At 27.8% G+C, this 21,779-nt stretch overlaps 4 protein-coding genes and 1 non-coding gene across 7 annotated transcripts in view; 4 read left to right on the top strand and 1 right to left on the bottom strand.

The window, feature by feature from the left end:
- LOC130663280 (kin of IRRE-like protein 2) overlaps nt 1–3,032 on the top strand; it is a 141,838-nt gene extending 138,806 nt beyond the window's left edge. Inside the window, exon 13 of one of the 2 annotated variants that reach the window (XM_057462408.1) lies at nt 2,867–3,032. In XM_057462408.1, coding sequence (XP_057318391.1) covers nt 2,867–2,974 — 108 coding nt within the window. In that variant the 3' untranslated portion in view covers nt 2,975–3,032. Of the gene's footprint in view, nt 1–424; nt 1,585–2,866 lie in introns of those variants that run through there. The other variant, XM_057462409.1, reaches the window with a different exon arrangement.
- A 4,715-nt stretch (nt 3,033–7,747) lies between these two features.
- LOC130663598 (regulator of chromosome condensation) lies at nt 7,748–12,819 on the top strand. Its single transcript, XM_057462902.1, has 6 exons — nt 7,748–7,904; nt 8,032–8,115; nt 8,349–8,728; nt 10,315–10,681; nt 10,756–11,028; nt 12,014–12,819. Coding segments are annotated over exons 1-6 (1,296 nt in total). The 5' UTR covers nt 7,748–7,903; the 3' UTR covers nt 12,205–12,819.
- A 1,874-nt stretch (nt 12,820–14,693) lies between these two features.
- On the top strand, nt 14,694–14,812 carry LOC130664327 (5S ribosomal RNA). The gene has a single exon (XR_008989365.1). It is a non-coding gene; the product is annotated as a 5S ribosomal RNA (ribosomal RNA).
- A 2,153-nt stretch (nt 14,813–16,965) lies between these two features.
- On the bottom strand, nt 16,966–18,037 carry LOC130662964 (mitochondrial import inner membrane translocase subunit Tim10). Of its 2 annotated transcripts, none has more exons than XM_057461961.1 (2): nt 17,882–18,037; nt 16,966–17,702 (listed from the first exon to the last, which is right to left on the bottom strand). In XM_057461961.1, the coding sequence occupies exon 2, from the start codon at nt 17,480–17,482 to the stop codon at nt 17,204–17,206; it is 279 nt and encodes a 92-aa protein (XP_057317944.1). In that variant the 5' UTR covers nt 17,483–17,702; nt 17,882–18,037; the 3' UTR covers nt 16,966–17,203. The 2 variants fall into 2 exon arrangements, with proteins under 2 accessions (XP_057317944.1, XP_057317943.1); XM_057461960.1 differs by having other exon boundaries at nt 17,878–18,033.
- Nucleotides 18,038–21,363: 3,326 nt separating this feature from the next.
- The window catches only part of LOC130664069 (ELAV-like protein 1), an 82,361-nt gene continuing 81,945 nt past the window's right edge, over nt 21,364–21,779 (top strand). The window contains exon 1 of the mRNA XM_057463756.1: nt 21,364–21,698. The gene's annotated coding sequence lies outside the window, so the exon portion shown is untranslated. The remainder of the gene's footprint in view (nt 21,699–21,779) is intronic.

Raw genomic sequence — 21,779 nt, 5'->3', positions numbered from 1 at the left:
GAAACTGAAATGAAAAAAGCTCAAAAAGTTGAAAAAAATTAAATTTAAGTCGAAAAAGTCGAGATCTTATCAAAAAATCGTCGGCAAATCGATAACTTCAAAAGAAAATAAGGCGAAGCGAGCCTGAATCAAGTTTTATTTTTGACCCGGGTATTTAAGCGTGACACCGTAAAATGTGACAAGTCAATTAATTGCAAAATTATTATAATTTTACATTGAATAATCGTTGTGGTAATTTTTTAAATTTTTATTATCACATGAGCGTTTGAGGTGTGCAATTTTTTATTTCTTTAAAGATCTTGTGAAAAGTAAATTGATGACTATGGGTTTTATTAAAATGTGACAAAAAGTAGGGAGGGGATTAAAATGTGAAAATGAAAATTTTTTGGCGCGATACCTGGAAGTAGGTATTTTTTGGTTACAGCGTGGAACTGGGCTCAAGACCGAAAGACTGAACGATTCTAATTCAATCCGGAATGTTTCGCGACCTCGTTACAGGACCTAGATGAACGTGTCTTGAATGGGTAGCCCCGAAATACAATAAGAATGCCAAACTCAGAAGCTATATAATTGTATTGTTATTTAAAGGGATGAACGCTCAAGCCTGCCTGTGACGCTCACCGAATAAGTGTGATTCCTTAATGACTAATTATTACAATGTAATAAATAATCAAATTAAAAAAAAATAAAAATAAAAAAATAATTAAATATTAAATTACTTATATTATAAATATAAATATATAAATATAAATATAAATATAAATTAATCGTGAAGAGTGATAAATAATAAGTTTAAATAATATATTTGCGGGAACATTTTCAAGCTTTGTATTTTGAGCAATTACTCAATGAGTTGGCGAAAAAAAAAAAAAAAAATTTATTTATTTTTTTGTAAATTATCTAAAATTACAGTAACTTGAAGAGATTTGTAATCTGTACTATAACGGTGCTAAATTTTTTTTAAGCTCTTATAAGTACAACTTATACAAATTTAAAAATCTTAAATAAATAATTATATAATTATTAATTTATTAAGATTTCATTTTACATTAATAAATTTAACGACCATATATGTTTGGCACATTTAATAAATATATAAATAAGTTATTGAATGAGTATAGATCACTTGACAGGCTTCAAGCCATTATTGTGTTCATAAAAAAAAAAAAAAAAAAATTCTATGTATTAATTTAAAATGAAATATATGCACACATTGAATGAAATAAAAAAATATGGGTGGGTTTTAAAAATAAGATTGAAGTACTTAAGTGAAATTATGATTGTTTATAATTCTTTGACCTTTTATATAAAGTCCTAAAAAAAAAAGATCCTTGAGCCGAACTCCTCAATTTTATCAATAATTTTGAATTCCTACCACATCACATACGTTTTTAAATATTATTATTTGATTTGAATAATTACTCCTGAATGTGCATTACCCTTCGCTAAATTTAGTTTAATCCTTTAGAAAATAAATGTTAAACAAACCAAGATTAATTTTTGAAAATCTTTTAATGTATTGGCATTCTTTTTTAGTACTAAGGTAAAAGATTTAGTACTCAATCAGGGAACTAGTATACTCGATCACTCCATGTATTTGTATATCTATATTTACTCAAATTTAGTAAGTATAGGTATACAAATACATGAGTGATTGGGTACTAGTTCCCTGATTGAGTACTAAGTCTCTTACCTTACTACAGTTTTTTTTTTTTCTTTAATGAATTTCTATTGATAAATATAAAAATGTATAAGTATGGAAAAAAAAAAATAAAGTAAAAATTACTCTAGGCGAAAAAAAAACTAAAATTTTAGAAGTTTGTAGTATTTTAGGCTTCAAATTAGTATTCATATATTAATTTTGAAACCGAATTTTATTTTAAAATTTAAACCATGAGAAAATAAAATTTATGATTGGTGGACCACTGTAAAAATTTCTTCAAATAACGTTTGAAAAGTGTTAATTGTGTTGAATTTTAAAATGTGAAACAATGATTATCTTTTTATGAAATATTTTTGAAATTCTTAAAATACAAGAAAGTCAACAATGGTTAACAAAAAACTGTTTCGACTAATACTTTAAGGAGATGTACAAAAAATTTCAGTGTAAGATAGTAACTTTAATCAATTGTGAGACTGCAATACTTCACATTCAAAATTGTAATTTTTTGTACAGTTTCGTTTGTGAAACGCTGCGTTACCATTTGAAAATGTAATAAATACTCGATATAAGTCAATTAATTCCTGTTTTCTTTTTTCCGTGAATCTTTTTAAATACATGCCGTTTCCGAAGCGATAAATTCAAGCAAACTAGGGACAGTTAGAAAATACAACGATTTTTTTTCATAGCATAAATAAAAATTACTAAATCATAAAAAATTGCCATCAGAAGTAACAGTTACCAGAATTTAATAATTTTCACTTATGCTATTTACATAAATTACTCGGTTTTCTAAATATTTCCGGTTTGCTACCCGCACTGTAATTTTTACGAAATTTTTTTCTCCATGCACTGATTATTTTTCATCAATTCGTAAATATGTAGATAAAAAAAAAATGTTTTCACCCAAATTAAATAGAACTGCAAAATTTCACAATTTTGTATATTAAAATGAGAATTTTAAAAATTGGTTTGTTTAATTTGAATTTATTTTTTAAATTTAATAATCACTAGTAATAACCCTACTACCTTAATATTAGTAGAATGTGTAGTAGCCTGTTAAAATTTTAAGAAATAGTGTAATATAAAATTGAAATAAAGTATTGAAATAAAATAAAAAGAAAATGATGAAAATATATGTAAGATAGTAGAAAAAAAAAATAAATGATGATGACTCTAAGATAGTAGTTGACGATAAATGTGCAGGCGGAGCAGCTGTTTCTCAAGCCAGAACGCCTAGCCACGTTGAAGCCACATAACAAGAAGGAAAAACTGCCGCAATATACAACATTCAAGCCGAGTATCAATCATTGAAAATTTTGTTATCTATTTTATATCAATACGCTTAGGAAAATAAATATAATAAAAGTGGCATTCAATCAAAATTTACTACAGATTTTATTTTTATTATTCTATTTACCTTTCCCTATATTTTATGCCATAGTAAATATGCTATTTATGAAATTTATTTGTGTATTTCCTAAAAAAATAATACAAATTATTCAAAGCAAATGTTTAATAAAATTTGATAAATCACCTGATGAAAATTATCGGGTTTAACATTCTTTTGAATTTGATTCTAACTTTAAATAAATGTAAAATTTTTAAGAAATATCGAATAAATTTTCTACAATTACTTCTATGTATAAGACTTTGTTAATTTCTTTCTTTTTTTTTTTTTTTTTTTTTTCGTTTTTAATAAAATTTGTAACTACTGTTAAATGATCAGAAGTATATTTTCTTCCTAGTTTAAAAAGAGAAAAAACTAGACGAGTGAATTATCGATGAATGAGAATTTTTATTATTAAATTAAAGTTCTAGAATGTAGAAAAATCTTTCAGAAAAATAATTTTTCACGATTTGTTCACTAACACAGAGAGAAATTTACGGTAATAATTATAACATATGATGGGAATGGTGACAATATCGTATGGTAACAGATTTTTTTTAAATATCAATTATAATAATGGCACATATACAAATTATGGTAACCATTCCTATTCATGTGGGTTTCATTCCTATACAATGTCAGTGGTTAACATAATGTTATGGCAATAGACACCGTAATATTATGGGAAGGATTGCCATAAAATTCAGAAATTCTTCATATTACAGGAGTCATGACCATAATGTACGGTAAAGTTCACCATAGTAGTATGAGAAGCATTATCATAGTATAGGAATAATTACCATAATGGAAATATTTCACACTGTAAAAAATTCGCGGAGTAAATGCGGATTAAATCCGGAGTGAATGAATTTTTAATTATTCACTCCCCTCGGAGTAAAATTCACTCCGGAGGGGAGTTTTAAAAATATTATTAATAAAATATAACTCCACTAAGTAAAATCGAAATAAAAATTCGCGTATTACAGTACTGATCAACCGATACGCGCACACACACCCGAACACACACACGCACACACCCGAAAACACACACGAACACATTCGGACAAACGCACACACACGCACACATTTGCACACTCGCACGCGCACTCACGTACGCACACACAGACACCCGCACACACAGACACCCGCACGCACGCACTCGACTCGCGCACACACACGCTGTTTAACAGTTTAATATAAATTAATTTAAATGTTAAAACTCCAGATCGGAGTGAATTGGGAGTGAAATAAAATCCGCATCACTCCGAGATCACTTCGCTAAAAAAAACTCCCAATTCACTCCGCATGCGGAGTGATTTTTTTTTACACTCCGGAACTCCGAGTGGCGGAGTGATTTCGGAGCGAATTCGGATTTAATTTCAATCCGGATTTTTTACAGTGCATGTACATTATGGGAACAGTTACCACGATATACAAAGTTTATTCCCATATGCATACGCACCTAGAAACCGTTCAAATGGGGATGTAAATTTATTCATATATGTGACTATATGAAAACTATTCCCATGAGTATGGTAATCATAACCATACGATATAGGAGCTATTATCATAGTTATAGAACCTTTTCCAGAAATTATGGGCGTATATCCCATAATTCCAATTAATTATTACCATAACATTTTGAGTTGATATTTCATAAATCTACTAGGAAAAGCTTACCATAATATTTTCTCCATGTAGAGATTCAAAACATAGTTATTGAAGTGATTCTCTAAATTAATTGTTTCATTCCAAAGTTTTTTAACTTCTGACCACTTATATCTCGTTGGCAATTATCTAGAGAATACACCAGCAGCTTTGTTTGAGGCTAATCTGACGAAACTTTGTGTAACCTATACTTAATTACTCTAATCTAACAAAACTTTTTTGTTTAACCAAAACTATAAATCACTAGAAAAATAAAATAAAATGAGAGTGAATAAAAAAGTTGAACGACTTACAGAAAAGTTACTTAGTACTCATAAGAGACCATAAAGTATTGACTTTCGCACGTTGTAAAATTTCAGATCAAGATTCTTGAATCTTTTTTGACAAAAATCATTCAAAACGATGGTGAATTATTTTAATAAAAAGTTTGGTCAGAATCGTTCGTAGATCAAGAAAAAATATAATTTGACAAAAAAAAAAAAAATGAGAGTTTTACAGAGTGGTTCCAAAGTTACCACGTGTTAACCACGAAATATTTACTCTCGCGCATTACACAGCCGCAGAATCGCTCGATAGTTGATAGAAGTTAGGACTTTTCACAGAAATTGAGATATTCCTAGAGTTGTTGCGAAGTAACAATGTAACCACAAAACTGAGAACCTCGCACGTTGTTGCAACAAGATTCAGATGAAAACTCCTAAGACTTTTATCGATGAAAATCATTTCAAACTCTGTACAAGCAATTATACGTTTTTTTATTTTTTTTAAATACTGTCCACTTATTTCTATTAAGGTCAGTGACCCCTCTATCGGACAGGCCTCCTTTATCGGCCACTTAGTCGAAAAATCGATATATTTCCATCATAAGTACATATTCATACGTAAATAGTTTTTTAAAACGTGGATAAGTGTACAGAAAAAGGTGGGATAGAATAAGGGATAAGCGGCACAATAACGTGCCACACGGTAGGCTTTTCTGAACACATGTTTTTTTCTGTATCTTTAGACACTACGTTTTAAAAAAAAAGTAAAATTAATCTAGTTTAGATTAAACATACTTTGATTATTGTAAAAATTTATTTTATAATTAAAAAAAAATAGTAATGCGTCGGATGTGATTTCTGGTAATTTCTTATTAGGTACACGGAAAGAATTTCCGTATGAATATTGCCATGTTATTTATTCTAAAAATTACTCTAAATCGAGTGATCTTGGACCATTACGACTTTTTACTTTCGAATTACGAAATTTTACTCTTTCAGTGAGTAAAAATCAATCAGATTAATTTTTGCTCACAATTGCGAGTAAAAATTACACCTAGCGGCTGTCTAAATAAATTCTCTCTCATTTAATTTTAACTCGTAGGTTATGATAAAAAGTTGATGATTCGATTTATAAAATTTATATTGAATTACAATAAAAATTACAATTGATAGGCTGAAATTTCCATAATAAAATCTAATAACCATCTAATTGCCTTAGAATTTGACTTAAAATAAATATTTTGAAAAAGAATAAAAAAAAATTACTCTTATTGTGTTGAAAAAGGAAAGATACAAATTTTTTTTTAATTTTAAAATAAATATTAAGTTATAGAGAGTTACAGAGATCGTCTTTTTTTCCAAGCCTACGTTTGTGTGCGTAACATGTATAAGTTGTCGCGAGCAAAATAAAAGACATTTAATTGAAGCCGATATTAACCGAAGATTAACGGAGACTACTGAAATATTACCCTGCAGTTTAGAGTAAAAATTACTCCCATAGATAAGAAAATTTATTCGAGTTATAAGCAGTTTTTCATCAAACAGTTAATGGGCTTAAAAGAATGGTATATTAGGGAGTAAAAATTAATCGCATGGAGTAAAAATTGATAGATTAAGATGAGATATTCACAATAATCGATTAAATATAATACTTTTAAAAAATTACTCAGTAGTAGAGTAAAACATAGTCTAGCAACGTTAATACTTAAACAAAAAATATTAAATTTAAAACAAAAAATACCAATTTTTTGCAACGGCCCAGAATTACTCGAAATTACAGAGTAATTTTTATCAAAAAATTCTTTCCGTGTAGGTTAAGGTTTCTTGTTTTTTCCATAACCTATTACTAATTAAAAATAACAATAAAAGTCCATTTTTTTTTTTGTAATCTTATGAGCTCGTTTCATAGTAATTTTAGGAGTTAACAATTTAATGATATTTGCCTAATTTATATTAAAAATAGGGTGGCCGAATACTGACTTCTAAGTTGTTATAAAAAATTACTGTTTATAAGAATCAGCCCTCGCAGATTTGAATCACGGTGGAAACACCGTAGAAGTGTAAACACCGTGGATCCAACGTGGTTACACGGTGGGTTTGTTCCATTTTACCACCGTGTATACACAGTGTATCCACTGTAATTACGCGGTTTACCCACCGTGATTCCACGGTGGCTTTGTGCAATTTCACCACCGTGGTTCCACGGTGTATCCACTGCGTAATCACAGTGGAAACACCGTGTATACGCAGTGGTGAAGCCACCGTGGAATTACGGTGGATACACCGCGTAATCACAGTGGGAAAATGAAACAAACCCACCGTGTTTCCACCGTGATTCAAATCTGCGAGGGAGACTATTTATTTTTATCGATGACGAAAAAATATAATTGAATTAATAATCAAACTCTTTTTTTTATTCATAATTATTTTTATAGTTTTAAAGAACATAAAATAACAATTAAGTTTGCAATAAAATATCAATAATTAACTCTATTTAATTTTTTATTTAAATAAAATTTAACGAATTTTAAATAATTAATTTACTAATAAATTCTACTAGTTATAAAAAATATGTTCAATTCTTTGTCGAAAAGTCATTTTATTAATTAAATATATATAAGGGGGCTAGAAATGTGAAACTTTACCCTATAAGTAGAATTCACAAGTCACATAAAAATAATTTGAAAAGCGCGCGAAGCAGACGCGTGAGTTTAAAAACTGCGGGAATATGAGTAAGTAACAGCGCTAGTGTTCCGTCCCCTTCCAACAATTTTTTTTGCTCCATTCCAACGGTCGACACAAGCAGACTCAATATCCACGCAATTTTAACCGTTTATTATCAAAAACTCGTGGACTTTTTGGCGCCAACCACCATTAGACATTATATCATATATATTTTAATTAACAATAAACAAATAAACAAGTAAGTAATCAACAAATAATAATTGGATCAATACAAGTGTTTCACTAAATCTATAAATATACTTTTTATATATTTATAAGTTATTTAAATTCATATGTTGTATACTAACCTATAATTAAAAATTTAGTGCCGCCAAGAAGAGGAACAAAACGTGCAGCAACTCCCGTTAAAGAGGAAGAAGTTCATGAAACAAAACAGATGAAAAAGAAAGGTAATTTTTTTTTACTTTGTACTTAATTATATAAATTATATTTATAATTATTCTCTATAACAATTATTAAGTTTTGTAGCAAGTTAGGTTAAGTTTTGTTATTTACTTTTAGTTTTTAAGAAATAAGTAAACTTTATTTTTTTCAAATTTACTTATTTATAAATTTGATCTGTAATTAAAAATGATTTTATTTATTGATAATTATTTAAATAAATTTATTATTTTTATAACAGAACGAATTGTAGAACCTGATCTACGAAGTATTACAACACCAGGTGTTCCACTCACAGTTGGTCAAGGTGATGTAGGACAATTGGGTCTTGGGGAAGATGTTATGGAGAAAACACGACCAGCTGTCATACCTGGGCACAATGATATAATATCAATAGCCGCAGGTGGTATGCACAATGTCTGTTTGACTAAATCGGGCAAAGTATTGACATTTGGGTGTAATGATGAGGGTGCATTAGGACGCGATACTGCAGTAGAAGGCTCTGAAACAAAACCTGGATTTGTTGAATTGGATGGCAAAGTTATCCAAGTAACTGCTGGTGATTCACACAGTGCTGCCTTATTAGATGATGGACGAGTATTTGCTTGGGGATCTTTTAGGGTAATTTTATTTTATTACCTCCTAATTATTGATATTTAAGGTAAAAGCCCTTATACCTGCTCAGTACCACTAGTCGCTTACTTTAAATGTTTAATGCGTTTTTTATTATTTTTATAAAGAAAAATTTCAACCAAAAAAAATTATTTGCGAAACTAAATATATTAAAATATAATATATCAAATCATTTGATTATAGATCATAAATTTAAATTAAGTGACTGTTTTCAAAATCGCACTCAGCCGGGAATTTTTTACTTAAACGTTCATTCGTCAGATTAAATTTAGGTTACATCGAATTTTTGAAAAATTGTTATAACTTAGAGTGATCCAAAAAATAACAAATTTTTTTTTTTCTCGGAAACAGGTTCAAAAGTTTGATTTCAATAAAAAAAGACGCCTGTGAAAATTATAGCTCTTAATATTAACATTAAGAGGTTCCTCATCGCACTTTTCTATTTTCCATAAGAATAACATGGAAAAAATTTTTTTTACGTCTTCTGATTTTTATAAGTAGCTAACGATGCGTCATATGAATAATTGGCAGGCATATTTTTGTAGGCAATTGAATGCTCTACAAAAAAAGTTTCCTATCATTTGTTGATAAATCTATTTGTTCAAAAGTTATTTGAGGTTGAAGTCAAATTCATATTAAATTTTGAGATCTTTTTACTTTTCCGGCGAAACTATCAGACCTATTACAAAATATCATGGGACCTTTTTTGTAGACAATTTTATTCCCTAGAAGTTATTTCCAATAAAGTTTTTTCGAATTTCGCATTCTTTTCTAGTTATTTTTATTTTAATGTCAAGCTCTTAAAATCGATCAGAAGACTATTTTTTTTATGAGCATGACATTGAAATAAAAATAAATAGAAATCTTTACCTACTTATAAAAATCAGAAGACGTAAAAAAAAATTTTTCTATGTTATTCTCATGGAAAATAGAAAAGTGCGATGAGGAACCTCTTAATGTTAATATTAAGAGCTATAATTTTCACAGGCGTCTTTTTTTATCTAAATGAAACTTTTGAACCTGTTTCCGAGAGAAAAAAAAAATTTGTTATTTTATGGATCACCCTAATAACTATATCTTATTAAATATTTTTTTAAAATTCATGAAATTTTATATTATGAAAGAATAAAGTAATATAATTTATAAATTATTTTTCAAATCAATAAACTTATCATAGTTTGATTGATAATGTCTTTGAGTGACTATAGGGCCATGTGTTGATCGAGTAATGGTACATGACAACTTTTAGTGAGCGACTATGGGTACACTCAAGGACCTTATTCAAACAATTAATAATAATTAATTATCAACATTATTATTCAAACTTAAATTTTATTCTAATACTCAAAACTAAAAAAATATCTATAAAAAAAAATATGGTTTTTAATTTCATTTAGTCATTTATATTGAGTGATTTAATCTCACTCGAATGAAAAGTGAGCGGTTATAGGGGCTTTTACGTTACATAATTTTTAAAAATATTTTAATTAAACTCTAATAATAATTTTTCATTAAAGAAACGTTTTCCTAAGAATTTAATTTATATAAATACTAATTAAATGTTTAATTATTAGGATTCACATGGAGGTATGGGTTTAACACCTCGAGGCAAAGAAAGTCTACCAATAGAAGTATTACCAACAATAAAAATAGTAAAAATATCATCTGGTGCTGATCATTTAGTGATGCTAACAGAGCGCGGACGTGTATATACTTGCGGCTGTGCTGAACAAGGGCAACTTGGACGTATTCCCCCAAGATCAGTAGATCGGCACAGTCGGAATGCTTTAGTACATCAATTGACACCTGGACTAGTTGCTTTCAAAGTATCAAGCAACTTGGTGTTCGATGAAATCTGGGCAGGTCAATACTGTACTTTAGCGAGAGATCGTAAGAAACAGGAAATTTGGGCCTTTGGATTAAATAATTATTATCAAATAGGTACGTAATCAAATATTTTTTTGCTAAATGATTATTTAATTATCGAGTTAGTAATAATAATTATTTTTTTTTAGGTCTTAAAGATAACATACCATATTTTCAACCAAAATTATCAAAGACTTTTAGCGGTAAGCAATGGAAACATATCAGCAGTGGACAACATCATACCATAGCACTGGACAGTCTTGGGTGTGTTTATGTTTTGGGACGTAAAGAGTATGGAAGACTTGGTCTTGGTCCCAATTGTAGCGATGCTATGGAATTAACACAAGTTGAAAGTTTAGAAAAAAAGAAAGTAATTGACGTTGCTGCTGGTAGTGCCCAATCTTTTGCTGTTACTGATGCTGGTAATTAATGTTTTGATATTATTTCATTTATTACTTTATAAGTTTTACCGATAGATTTTTTTATAAAAAAAGAAAACAATCTAGGAATTTTTCAGTTAATCTGGAAAGTCAGAATAAAATTTCATTCATTCTGTTGATTATTAATTTTAAATTTATACACGAAACATTTCCATTTTTCATTGATATTTTTTTTTACTATATAAATCAGAAATTCAAATAGTTTTTTACTGAATGTGCACCAAAACGCACTTAATTCTTGAAAGATTTTTTAATGTTACGATGTAGGTCAGAAATTAGTTTTTAAATCATGAGGTTGCGGGACAACCCCAAGACTTCACCACTGTTTGCGAGTTCAGAGAGCTCAAAAACGTGATTACTTGTAAATTTTTGAGTTCATCGAGTTCAAAAAACTGTTAGACCGAAAGAACATACAATTCACTGAAATAAATCATTTTTTCCCGACGATATCTTTGGAAGGAATTAATCAATTCGAGTGCTCTTGGCGGCAATCAAAAGAGCTCGCCAAGGCTTAGAACTGATTGAATTTTGAAGCAAATTGGGCAAGTAGTTAATGAGTCATACGAAAAAAACCTAAAAAAAAAAGTTTCATTTTTTGTATAACTCGCAAACTACTCCACTGATCGACTTTAAAAATTTAATGAGTCCTGAGTTTTGGTAAACTCGTTCCATTGTCGCCGAGAACGCTCGAATCGGTTGATTCGTTTAAAAAATATCATAGGACGAAAAAGTTTACACACACACACACACACACACACACACACACACACACACACACACACACACACACACACACACACACACGGGCGCCCATCTAAAAGTGTTCAAAATAGCTTTCTAACCACTCGAAACGTCGAGATCTGATGAAAACGATTTTCAAAAATATTTTGTTCCCAAGCTTATCAATTTTATTTATTATTTAATAATTAAAATTATTGTTAATAAATAATTGTTTTTATTTTTATAGGAGAATTGTATTCCTGGGGAATGGGAACAAGTGGACAATTAGGTACTGGTGAAGAAGAAGATGTTGATACACCAGTATTGATAAAAAGTAAACAATTAGAAGGAAAAAATGTTGTGAGAGTTGCTGGTGGTGGTCAGCATACTATTATTCTTGCCGTACCTCATTCGACTAAAGAAAAAACTGCTGGTTAATCCATAGAAAATTCAACAACATGAATAATAATAAAATAACAATATAATTTTATAATCAAATTTCAGTGCCGTGTTTAAATAATTATTGGTTTTTTTTTCTTGCGTTAATTGATTTAAAAAATATGTGTAAATAATAATTAATTTCGTCAAATTGACTTAATTGATTTATTACTACGTTTCGCATTAACAATACACGTCAATACCGATCATGTAAAGACGTTGACGTAAATTTTTTTTTGTGTATCTTAGATAATAATAATAGTTATCATTATTATTATCATTATCATGCTGTTGATAATAGTAAAAAAAAAAAAAAAAAGAAAATAATTGTGAGACAGAACCTGCCTAGTGTAAATTTGATAAAAGAGAATTTAATTAAGTAAAGACAAATAAATATACTTAATTTATTTTCTAATAATGAAAGTAATAAGTCGATATGAATTATTTGACTAAATGTTATTGTTATTAAATGTTCTTAAACTATAAAAATAATTAATCTAATTCATTTATTGTTTTTCTTTTACTTTTTAATTATTCATTTAATTAAATTATGAATATAATTTTTTTTTCATAACTTGTTTAATTATAAACAATTTCATTGTAAAACTTCATTCTAACTGTATTCAAGATGCAATTTATTGCATTTATTAATTTATCAATTTAGTAATTGAATAAAATATAATTTTTTTGTTAAATTATAATATTAATGCTTTATTTTTAATTACCCATTTCATTTTTTTAAAAGGCATTCTCAGACAGTGCCTCTCACTTTTTAAAAGTATTCAATGGTCTTGAACCGTCAACAGTATTCAAATTTTATTAATTAATTTCAAAAAAATTAAAACATTAATTTTAAAAAAGACAACCAGTCACAATTTCACCAAGATATAGATTTTAAAAAAATACTTACAGTTGTTATCAATTAGGAGTTGAACAAAATTTATGAATCAAATTTCGTTCAACTCCCAATTGAAATCAACTGTAAATAATTTTTTTTTAAATCTATGTCTTAGCGAAAATGTAACTGCGTTGCCCTTATTTCAATTAATCCTTTAACTTTCTTTTAATTAATTATCTAAATTTTAATACGGTCATTACAATTGAAAGTCATTGAATATTTGACAAAGTTGGGGGGGGGGGGGGTAGTGACTGAGAATGGCCATAATAAATTAAATGGAGATAGCGTAGTTAAATATGTTTAAAATTTCTATACTAGCTTTAAGAGTAATTGAAAGGCTGCTAAAAAAATTAAAATCATAGTTTTTTTTTAAATGTCATTCAAAAATGATAAAAAAAATTTAGTTTCTCATAAGTTTTTAATTAATGTTAAATATTTTTATTAAAGAAATAATTAATTAATATGTTTGCAAATGAATGCTCTTATGTGATCATGAACTCACATCAAATCTAATCGTTGATCATTCCTAAACATCTAGAGTATGATTATATCTGACTAGTTTTTTCCGATATTCTATTATTTCACGCGTATTTGATGGTTTTTAATATTGAACAGGCATTTATTATAGATAATTTGATTACGACAGTCGATTTATGGCCTGTGTTCTCCATAGTCATGGCCGGTATCCACCTACGACGCGTATGAACACATGTACGAAGTCATGCTCTCGCATGTAAGAATAGTACAGGCAATAAATTGAAATTTTTTCATGTCAATTATTTTTTTATCACTTTAATTTATCTTTAAATACTTTTTAAAAGTATCTTCATCAATAAATATTTAAAAAACGATAGATTTTAATCATATTTTAAAGATATGGAAGTACCATTGAAAACTATTTAATAGCCAAAGAGATTTTTAAATTTCTAATCCATTAGTTTCAAGACTGAAAAATAAAATTATATTTATCTAATGATTAGATGAATCCATTTATTATAAATTTTAATAGATGATTAGACTCTGTGAGAGTTTTTTAAAAAATTATTTTATAATTTAACTGATACTTTATCATAGAGATTCTTAAAAATTGCATAATTATATTTGTATGGTACCTTCATATTCTTAAAATATATATTACACTATTTTCTGTAATGATCCTGAAGTTAGCAGACATTTGAAAATTTTTGTTTTTCAAAAAATCAATTGCAAAAAAATAAAATGAAATTATGCACATGGAAAAAATTTTTAAAACTACAGGTGCAATTTTTTTAAATATTTTTTTTTCTATCGTTTATCGTCTGAAAAAAAATTCAAAAATTACTAGACGTCTGCTAACTTCAGTATCATTTTCTGTAACGTATTTTGTATTGAATTTTGTAAAAAAAAAAAAAAACATGAAATGTATATTGGGCAATAAAGAATGAAAAGAAATAATTCAAACTTCCATAAAAGTGTAGTTGAAAATTATCATGTTTCGTGGTAATTTTCAAATTTTAATAATTTAAATAATGAATCAAATTATTGAGTATTTAAGGTAATAGTTATTCATGTAAATGTCATATTAAATAGTAAATTACTAAAACCAATAATTGTCAACTGCCATATCATGCTGAAAGCACTGGTTCTCGTCTGATCACCAAAGTTAAGCAGCATTGAGCGTGGTTAGTACTTGGATGGGTGACCGCTTGGGAACACCACGTGCTGTTGACATTTCTTTTATTTTTATTTTTTCTATTTGTTGAACGCATAATTTAGTTTTTCTGTATAAATTAAAAAATAATTTTTTTTCGAATACGCAGTTTTTAATCAGTCGATATATTAATAAATCCAATTCATCAACATATAAAACGGCGGGGAATAATCTAATGAGTTGAAAAGAATTCTTTTCTAATTTCAAGTAAAAACTATGGTGTATACACAAGAAATATTATCGCGAATCCTTGAAGTGGCATAAAGCCGGTGTCTATCATAATTTAATGTAGTTTAATTATAACCGAAAGTAATCAAATCCCGAATTATGCTCTCAATACTTTGTCAACGGCCATATCATGCTGAATTCGCCAGTATATTTATTGATCAAGTGGTTTTTCTACGAGAAAATTTTTTTTTTTTCCACTTATGATTACTCTGACGAGCCATACGGTTGTCCACCCAGGGACTAACATCATAAAGAACTGCAATAGAAACAGCTAAGTTTCAAATAAATATAAGCTATGAGTTACTACACTAGTAGTCCAATAGTTCAATAAACGATAATGTATTGATTTTTTAAAATTAGTTTGAACCACATATTGTACTGCTAAAACTTTGTACTTTTTTAATTCAAATAAATTTTATATAAAAAAAAAAAAAAAAAAAAAAAAAAAAAAAAAAAAAACCTGAATTCGCCAGTCCAGCTAAGAACTGTACCAAATCTAACTTAAACCCATGCAAAAACTTCAGTATAAAAATCGCAGACTCTTCGTCCAGTGAGGAAGTAACGATACCCCACAGAGAAAGATTCAAATATCTTGGTTTTAATATCCATTACCTGGTGCGTAATATCAACACATCAATATACAACTTGAAAAAGCAACAAAAACGTTGAGATCTCTTGGCAGATTATTCTACAACGAAAAGACAAGCCGAAAAGCAAAAACAATAAGCTATCTCTTGCTAGTTCGTCCCATCATCACCTATGCTGCAACCATGTGGTGGAACACGAGTGCATCAGTCATTGAAAAACTCCGCTTATTTGAGAGAAAATGTCTGCGGGCATGCACAGGTATGTACCACTCAGCTAAAAGTAATTGTCTCAAATATATCTCTTGTCTAGACCTATATGATGCAGCAGCTACTCCAAGGATCAGCTTATTTCTAATACGGCTTACTCGTGACTATTTTGCCAAGCTTCCAAGCAGTAGCAACGTCTTGATTAAATCCCTAGGCAACTCTGATGTTCCAAAGTTTGATAAAGCTAATTATGAAGGATATCTACCGCATCAAGCCTTTATTATTGCTGATATAAAAGGACTAATACAAGACCTAGATAATACATCGATTCTGTACCATTGGAAACGACAACCCGTCCAACAAAAAAGTAGCAATGAAATGGGATGACTTCGCCAAACACAAAGATCAATTCGCATATTCAACTGCTCTCTCGATGAGAGATTTTTTCATCGAACAAATCAAAAAAAATACTGTGGGCTCTCTGATGATTCAAGACATCTTGGAAAGCTTAAAAAGAGAAAGAAAGACTGGATAAACACAACAATAAGTAAACTACTGCATATACAGAACTACCATTGTAAATAGTGTAAATATTCGTCCTCTGTATATATCCCCACAACTTGACATAACTCTGAAGCTAGCAGACAATTAAAAATTAAAAAAATTTTTTTTAACAAATTGTTTACAAGAAAAAAAAACTTAAAATATGCACATGTAGAAAATAAAAAAAAACCATAAGGGCATTTTTTCAAATATTAATTTTTTTTATAATTTATTGTTTTGAACAAAAAAATCCAAAAATTATTAGACTTCCGCTAACTTCAGTATCATCAACCTGGCCCGTTTCTTCTCCCTTAAATATTAAGAAATCATTTCTTAAATAGTAAGAAATCATCTCTTAAACAGAAAGAAATATTTGTTAAATACAAAAAAAAAAAATGATGTATGAGAAATGATTTCTTAAATACTAAAAAATCCTCCTATCATAGTGCAGATAAAAAATTTGAAAGAATTAGTGATATTAAATAAGAAATTAAGTTTCGATTAATTAGTTAATTAATATTTATCACTTTCAATATTTTCATATTTTATAAACTAATTTATGAATAAAAAATATTTAAATTAATATAATAAATTAAAATGAATAAAAATTTAGTTTTTAAACATTTTATTTTCAAAATAAACTAAATACGATAACGTATCTACATTTAAATTATTTAAATAACTAAACATCCATATCAAAAGCCTAAAGAGCTTTTAAAAATGTTAATTTATCTATTTAAATAAAGAAAAATATCGTGAGATAAATTACATAAGCAGTAATTCTTTACATCTTTCTAACAAAATAAAATGCATAAAATATTAGTAATTACATTAGATCAAGTTACTTTAAGATGGAGCTGGAGAATTTTCAGCTTTTTGTTGTTCGTTCATAGAAATTTGTGTCAATTTTTTACCAATTTTCTCATGAATATCTAAATATTTAGCTACACAACGATCTAAACAAACAGACTCGCCTTTACCCAAGTCAGGTTCGGAATATTTTGGTAATATACATTTTTTATGACAAGCTCCAGTCATTCTATTGTACATATCAGACATCATTTCAATCTCCAGATCCTGAACTAATTTTAATTTAGCTTCGTCTAACTGTGGTAGTCCAGCCATTTTAAATATTTGTTATCTTAACTCTTAATAAATTAATTAATCAGTAAATTAGTAATTGGTATTAATAATCAAATAATAATATTTATGGATTTAATTATTTTCAATTTGAGTCGCAGCTAGTCGTGCTTTTTTCCTCTCTACCATCGCCTCTTGTCTACGAGTTGTTATTGATCTTTTGGAAGCCACAAATGATGAAACTCCAACAACAGTTAAAATAATCCTGAAAATTATATATAATTAACAAAATAATATGTGGTATTTATTCGTAATGTAAAAAATTATATTTAATAAATAAATTATTTTATAAATTCAATAGAGGTTAGAAAATTTAATTGATTTAAAAAAATAATTATTTAATTATTGTTACTTGTGCATTTTGATAATAATTTACATACCTACCATCCACTCATTATTTTTCCGAAACTTGATTTAAACATGTTACATTAAACAATATATATTTTTTAATTATATATCACTTTAGTTCGAAGTGATGAGAAATCAAAAAAGGTTAAGAGTTACGGCAAAACATGTGGAAATGAATGCGTGCGCAGCTGCTGCACATGTTGAATTTCAGACTACAAGCGCTGGTAGTAAAATTTCATTCTATTAAATAACTATTTATTTATTTATTTACTAATTAATATATTAATTTGTTATTAATTGTGTTTAGAATTTTATAACGTTCAATTGCATTCTGGTAAATACATTATAATTAAACATAGTTTTATACCTGATACTGTAGGTGTAGATACTGGACTGATTCAAAAAAATGGTCTATTTTTTTTTATTTTTCAAGGACACACTTCCAAAAGTTTTAGCAGGGAAAAAAATCGTCTGTTAAAATTTGCGCTTAATATCAACATCAAGTACTTCATGATTGCAATTTTCAATTCTCTATTTGAATCGTTTATTTGAGAAACCCCATAAGTCAAGAAAATAATATTTTTCAGGAAACACAAAAAACATTTTTTTGGAGAAACTTGACATTAAAATAATAAATAAATAATTGAATACAATAATGTTACCGTTTCTGAAAAAGATTCCAACAAGAAAAATTTAATTTTTTAACTGAAACTACTTAAAAAAATTATTTAAAGTTGATTGACTTATGGGGTTTCTCAACCAAACAGAAAAAAAGTTATAAAATCATTGTTTTTTTAAATATTTTCACTCAATTAAATAATTTATTACACTGATAAAATGAAGTATTAAATATGTATTTGAACTCTGGAACTCAGAAATTACAAAAAATTATAATAAATTTAAACATTTTAATGAGTCATATAACAGTAAACCGTAAAACAACATTTGAAATTAATTTTTAAAAAAAGCGCGAATTTTAAATAAAAAAACAAAAAGTTATTTCTGTAAAACTAAAACTGCATATCGCGTGCCAAAAGGTAAAAGGGCGCATTGCTACAGGTTAATAGGGAATTATGCTAAAAAGGCGCATAAAAAAAAATTCAACTTTTAATACAAAATACTGACAAATAGTTTCACAAGTTAGATAAAAAAAACAGTCTCTTACACTTTATTTCTCAAGATTTATTAAAAATGAAATAATTAAAAAAAAAAATATCAAATTTTTAATTAAATATAAATTTTCGTAACGATTATAAAAAGTAAAAATTTACTGATTTTTTTTTTAATTATTATTTTGGATTAGGGATCGGTCATAAATCAGAATAATTTGAAAAAAAAAATACAGATATGGAGAATGAGGGTATGGGAGTCGTACCTAAATAAACCAATTACATATTTTTGAAATTTTTTTTTTTTTTTTTCAATTTAATATAACAATTTGAAAATAATTTTATAAATTGTAATAATCAATTCCATAACAAAAAATATTAATACTATTACGCGTACTTTGTGATTTTTCTAAGCATATTTTTAATTTTGATATTCAAAGAACGGATTAGTTAGAATACACCTTTTCGAATACAGCATTTTCTTTTTTTTTCATTATTAGACTTCGGTTAAGCTTTGTAATAAATTTTTTAGAAAAAAATTTATACGCCCTTTTAGCTTTTACTCACATAATTTTCGAATTCCTAAAGCTAAAAAGGCGCATAATCAAAGATATACTTAAATCATATATCAACCATAAAAAAATTTGGTAACTTCCAAAAAATTTTTTTCGAATTTTAAATTTAAAAAAAGTAAAGATCACTTTTTGTTAAATAAAAAACAGAAAAAATGAAAAATCAATAAAATGACCTAATGGATAATTTTGTTTAAACTATTACCCAAACAATTACAGGTAATGACAGTTGAAAAAAATTTTTTTTTCATAAAAAAACCCGTTTTGAAAATTTTTTAAATTTATCAACAATTTTAAAAAAATATATATTTTTTTTTGATACGACAGAAATTCATCTCGCGAAATTCTGAATCGAATGGTATATACGAATTTTTGTCGATTTTTTGAAATTTTCCCTTTATAATTTTCGATATAAGGACCCCGTGTAAAAAAGTTGCGGGATTCCACCGGTAATTCGCAGGTGATCAGCTGAATATCATGTGGAAGTCATATTTTGACACAAATATGAATTTCAGATGATTTCTGGATGAGTATCAAATGATAATATGGAAAGAAAGTTAGGAATAGATTGTAATGATTATATTATAAGTTGACACGTAAAATGAGAGATATTTTTTTTTTAAATTAGCAGTAACGAAGTAATCGGGGAACCTGGGGCATGAAGGCCCCCTTCAAAAATTTAGTAAATTTTTTTTTTCTTTCATTTTCGGTCAAATTATGTTATCTCTGATATTTTAAGCTGATTTGCAATATCTGGGGCATAATGAACCACCTGTAAAATAATTTTCTACAGAAACAATTATTTTTTTCTAAACTAAAATGAATTTGAAAAATTTATTAATTAAAGCTCTTTTAGGTCAATACACTAAAAAAAATTCGCGAAGTGTTTAACAGTTTAATATAAATTCATTGAAATGTTAAAACTCCGGACAGGAGTGAATTGGGAGTGAAATAAAATCCACTTCACTCCGAGATCACTCCGCTAAAAAAAAACTCCCAATTTCCCCGCAAGAAAAAAAAAATTTTTTGCAATAGAATTTTTTATACAATCTATCACTTGAACTATATTTCTATACTATCTTTGTGTATTCATTAGGAATTCATCCGGAATTCATATTTGTGTCAAAATATGACTTCCACATGATAATCAGCGGATCACCTGCGGAATACCGCAACTTTTTTATACGGGACTTGAAGAAAATTTCTTGCTACGGGACTTAGGAAAAATTGGACTTCGGATACTAGTTTGTCTCGATAACTTCTCAATTCTTTCAGAGATATTTCATTTCAAAACTTATTTTTACACTAATTTTTTAATAAAAAAAAATACAAACTGGACAAAATTAATCACTAATTATTTTCAAACTGTTTGGTATTGAAACAATAACCTATAAAATCAATTTACACTGATTATTAATAAACATCACGAATCACAACGAACGCCACGAACTGAACCATACAAAAGGTAACACGAATTATTTTAATGCTTCTTGCTGTTCATCTTCAAAGTATCGATTTAATTTTTGTCATCGAACTACTCTCCGGTGTTTATAAATATTTTGAAATAAATGTTTTAATTGGCATCAGCAAAAAAGTAGTTAAATAATTAATTTGATATTAAGTTCGAGAGTATGTCAGTTACGGCAATGGCGGTAAAATAAAATTTGAACTACCAAGCTGCGCAATAGTAGTGACGAGTGGCGCAAACTTGCGCAGCACAGAGGAGTAAATCCCAATGCGCACCAGCCAGAAGTTTCTAGAGCCAGCCGGACTCCCGCATTCTCATCTGAAGCTCGTCAAAATAATATTCATTTATTAATTGTGTCATTTAATTAAACGTAATGTTACATTCAAATTATTATTTGTCAATGCAAGCAAGTTCTGGAATATTAAAGTACGTGAGTCAATGAAAATAAACTTTAAAATTTATAAAAGTCAGTGCCGGTTAAGCTCTCGTATAATATCGCGCTGTGTTTGTGTTAAAATTTCAAGTACAGATTAAATTATTTAAATGTGTCAGTTTTATCGTAATTATTAGCCACAAGTGATTGTTATAGTTCAGTGATTTATAAATTGAAGTTATTTGATGTTTATAGTGAATATTTCTAATTAATTGATTTATAAATTGAAGACGAGTTTTTGAGGCAGATAATTGTGAAAATGGCGGCAAAAGTGAGTAAATTTAAATATTTTTTAAATTAATATTTTTTGGTATTTTTTCTTTTCAACAAAAAAGAATGCGAAAAATTAATA

This window comes from Microplitis mediator, chromosome 2 (genome assembly GCF_029852145.1).
Source record: "Microplitis mediator isolate UGA2020A chromosome 2, iyMicMedi2.1, whole genome shotgun sequence".
Lineage (NCBI taxonomy): Eukaryota > Metazoa > Arthropoda > Insecta > Hymenoptera > Braconidae > Microplitis > Microplitis mediator.
The sequence above is the reverse complement of the archived record's forward strand: the minus strand, read 5'-3'. Positions and strand labels throughout refer to the sequence as shown.

Coding starts and splice junctions, on each gene's coding strand:
- LOC130663598 (XM_057462902.1), top strand. Junction 10,682..10,755: donor AAATAATTATTATCAAATAG/GTACGTAATCAA, acceptor ATTTTTTTTTAG/GTCTTAAAGATAACATACCA. Junction 11,029..12,013: donor TTTTGCTGTTACTGATGCTG/GTAATTAATGTT, acceptor TTATTTTTATAG/GAGAATTGTATTCCTGGGGA.
- LOC130662964 (XM_057461961.1), bottom strand. CDS start 17,482: ATGGCTGGACTACCACAGTTAGACGAAGCTAAATTAAAATTAGTTCAG.